The sequence below is a fragment of the Saccostrea echinata genome, unplaced genomic scaffold (assembly GCF_033153115.1).
Source record: "Saccostrea echinata isolate AGI-Se365-2 ecotype Australia unplaced genomic scaffold, CSIRO_AGI_Sech_v1 ptg000025l, whole genome shotgun sequence".
Taxonomy (NCBI): Eukaryota; Metazoa; Mollusca; class Bivalvia; order Ostreida; family Ostreidae; genus Saccostrea; species Saccostrea echinata.
The window spans coordinates 5252501-5256856 of NW_026889774.1; the positions used below are offsets into that span (position 1 = coordinate 5252501).

Sequence of the window (4356 nt, forward strand, 5' to 3'; positions counted from 1 at the left end):
TCCAACAATATTTACAATTGAATTATTTGGAATTCTTCTTTCCATCATGCACATGGATTTGTTTATTTACTTTACGTCACGCGGCGTAGGAATACATAGTATGGATATGAAAACGATATGCAATGAGCTATATCCACTGTATAAAGGGGTAAATATGTGATAAACTTTTATATATGATTTAAAAACTGTTAATTTTGATTTAAGGGGCCGACTGGGGCTTCCATTGCGCAATACTTCGCGCAGCATAGTAAAATAAAGCATATTTACTTTTTTAAAGCAACTTTTTTCATAATTTACAAAAATTAACAAAATTAAGAAAACTCAGGATAAAAAAATCTAATTACGTTTTCAAATAACTGATTTTTTAAACGATTTTTCAAATGATGGGTACATGGACGTCAAAAGTGTGTTTTTGGCGTTATGAATAACGGAAGTTCTTTAAAAGGGGTCATCGATTATGTCATAAAATAGAAAGTATAAAATAAATGCTCTTGAAATTTTAAACATAGGATATTGAGAATCTCACAATCATTATTATTATTTTGTATATAACTCTGTGGTATCTGTCATGTTTTTGTAGTGCTCCATAAAAACACGAAAATATCATGAATTTTGACATTTTGAGATGTCCCCTCTGGAACCAGACGGTAGAATTTAAATATGATGCAGAATTTTAGAAATAAAGGCCCAGACAAAAATCTGCTCAAAACCTCAGGATGAAAAATCCTTAAATTAATTATATTTTGATTTTTTTTGACGAAATTAAAGATGTTTAATCATATGAAATTGATGTACATATTTTTTTAAATAATAATGCTTATTGAGGATTTGATAGATTGAATAAAAATACAATGTACATTAATTAGTATAACAACTTTTCATTTTTCAAAATTCTGCCGTTTCTAAAACCAGCAATAAACATGTTCAAAAATCAATAGACAAATATTTTTTAAACATACATGTATTCACCACATTTTACTTCGAACAATTATTGTATTAATGTATTGAAATATTATGTTCCTTCAATGAATGTAATCCATTTTTTCCAGAGTAACTTCAATATGATCATATTAAGTACATGTAATCGCCAGTTCTTTACGTATTAATACTTTACCCTGTTATACCTACTTGTCGATAGAAAACACATTGTAGCTTCCATGCTTATTCATATCTGTCCAACTGCTGTTCAATATTCTGCTATTTTGGAACCAGTTCATAAGATTGGAACCTTTGCCATCAAATTCAAGAAATGCCAGAGTTTTTCCTTGGGAATTTAGTGCAAGTTTTACCTAAAGTGTAATGGAAAAGAATACAAGTATGTCTCTATGTTTATTATGTTAATGTTATACGAGATGTAATATAACGTCAATCAATGACGTTATATGGACATTCTAGGAAGGTTTTTAAAAACTTAGTTTTGGTTTGTTCTACGTTAGTAACCTAATTATTATCAGCCAAGTTGTAAAGTTCATCGTTATAAGCTGCTTCATTTTAAAAGGCACAATATCATTCAATATCCCAAGTTATGGTTTAATTTCAGTATCTTAAATAAATTTGGAAAGAGGAGAGCAAATGAACGTTGAAGAGAGGTTCAATTTCTCCACCCCGACGCCCGATTTGAAGACAAAAAGGACACAAAGAATTTCATTTTAACAAAAAATACATTATTTGTACGAAGTGATATATCCAAGTTATTATAGAGACTTCATCTACATGATATATTAAAAGCAATGCACATAATGGTCTTTATCATTCATAAAATTTCGTTGACCTTTGATATTAACTCTCTTTTTTTCTAATCAGCTACTTGACTGAGAATTGTCGGATACCAGAAAACACGTGTAGACCCTCCCATACACAAGGCGTACCCTCTACATTTGCAAGTGACCCGCAGTTATTTGACAGGAAAATTCTGCAGTTTGGTTTCTTTATATTGTGCATTTTTTAGCTTTTTGTTTCAAGAATAAGAAGACAAGCTAGGAACAATCTTTTTTAATTCAAGTGATAATTCGAAAGTTTTTTTTACCGAAAAATTGTAATTACAACTAACTAGACTTTAAAAGTATATACTGTTAACGTACCTTTTTCCACGAGGTCACAATTCCACGGGATCACAAGTTCTGTTAAATCCGCGGGTAGAAAATTATGCGGATTTCTTGGAATGCTATTGTATTTCATAAACGTACTTGTAATAAACTAGGAAAATATCTGTGGTAAATTTGTGACCACTTACATAGCGAAATTTAATCCACCCGCTGAAAAAGTAGGTCTACAGTATTCATACCTATGTAAGAATGTAAAATGTTCATATTGCACATAAATAATTACGAGAGTTTTCTGACCTTCTTGACATCGAGACAATTCCAATAGTCAATCTTGACACTTCTTAGATGTTTTCTCGGACACGACCCTAATGTCTCCATCTTAAATGAGGACGGAAGACAGCCATCCTTGATTGAACAAGGGCAGTTGTTTTTAAATAGATCGCATTCTTTTTTATACTTTGTTCGCCACGCCTCCGTGACATTTTCTCCGCTTCCACTCACAGCATGAAAAACAAGTTCCCAGTCTCCTGTTAGAAACACATGATATTGCCATTTTGTGACAGCTTTGTCACCAACATTATCTAGTAAACAAATCTAATTAGACTTTCCAGAAGAACACTTAATGGTTATTCATGATTATCCATTCGTAGATTTTTAATATTGTGTACACTGGTCAGAAAATAAATATTAATAAACATGTATGTTATTTATGCATTTAGCAATTTACGTATACATGGATTACATTACATTCTTGCTCAATTGTATGTAGAATTGTAATTTTGTTTCCAATGATCAACATAAATATTTAAACCTACCTTCATGGAGTGTTGCTCCGTATGAAACAATTTTACACAAAATGGTTTCTATCACAAGGACCACTTGTACTTTAGACATGTTTTTAAGCACACTTGATGCTCTAATAAGGAAACAGGTGCAAAACATTTGTTAAAAATTATTTACAAAATATAATAAAATTTATACTTTTGAAATTCAATTTAATTTTTTTACATTCCTAATGTTGCTCCTGGGTGTAAATTTTATTTTTTGATAATCATTTCATGTATATGTGTTCAACTCAAAATTCATAAGATTTAAACATTGTAAACATGTTCAGGCTTTTTCTAATTATGTAGCAGCTTTTTCCCCTTCACATATTCAAAATGTTTTATAATACTATGAGTAGTTTTAACCGATTTCATTTTTTGTTGTTTTGATAAATCAGAAAAAGTGTACACCATTTTCACTGGAAGATATTTTTTAATCTAATATACAACTTAAGATTAAAAAAAAATAATTTTTCTTAGTGTGTAAAAATGTAAACCTGTTAGCTTTATATTTAATATAATTTGTTAACCTATCACAAACTGTCTTACCATGATCAGCCCATTAAAATGAAATAACCTTTAAACTAAAACTATTTTATACACCGTGTATGTTTCATCCTCATATTAATTTGAAATGAAATCCTGCAACACATGTCATCATAAATATAACCCTTTATGATCACATTCACAAATCAAGGTTGAATTTCTGTAGTATAATACATGTAGGTTGAACAAATGATATCGCATATATTTCAATGTGAATCATTATTTCTGGTATTCATATATTACTTAATTAGAAACAACACTTTTGAAATAATATAAAAACTACCGGTAACCATCACGATGTGATTTTGCAAATGGGTCCTTTTAGACAAGAAATATAAAAATTCAACTTACGTCACAAAGATATATGCAGAACTTTTGCGAAATATTCTGATTAACATTCAAATAGGCATAACAGTAAAATCGGTAATAATAAGGTTGAGCGGCAATACTCATCTGGTAACCTGTAACAGAGTAGAGAAAAGAAATACCTATAACTTAATCTTTTGGAGATTTACATTCATAGAACTATGTATATTGATGATTTCCCAAAGTTAAAAATTTTCATTCTTATTTGTTAATTAATAGTTTATTCAGGATATAACTTTGGGCAATACAGCCCATCAGTTTACAAAAATAACATATAATAAGATATATTACAAAATTTAAGACTCTCAGTGAGCCTAAATTGGGGGGTGAAACCCCTGGTCAAGTGTTCCTCAGTCCAACAGTTCCACTCATTTATAGTATACAATAATATATATTGAACAAATTAAGTACAATACAATAAGCAGCACAATACATAATTCAAAGTTATAATACAATGTATATCAATGATGTTTTAATGTACAGACATCTGAAAATATAAACCTTACACAGATAGAAATTAGGTTAACCTGATTGATCTTCGTTGCGTAATATTAGGGCATAATGAATATATTTCC

General features: G+C 29.8%; 1 protein-coding gene across 1 annotated transcript in view; it reads right to left on the reverse strand.

Annotated features, from left to right (window-relative positions):
• LOC133192833 (uncharacterized) overlaps positions 1 to 2939 on the reverse strand; it is a 9768-nt gene extending 6829 nt beyond the window's left edge. The window contains exons 1-3 of the mRNA XM_061328840.1: positions 2861 to 2939; positions 2343 to 2572; positions 1129 to 1289 (exon numbers count right to left, since the gene is read on the reverse strand). Coding sequence (XP_061184824.1) covers positions 1129 to 1289; positions 2343 to 2572; positions 2861 to 2939 — 470 coding nt within the window. The remainder of the gene's footprint in view (positions 1 to 1128; positions 1290 to 2342; positions 2573 to 2860) is intronic.
• Positions 2940 to 4356: the final 1417 nt, after the last annotated feature.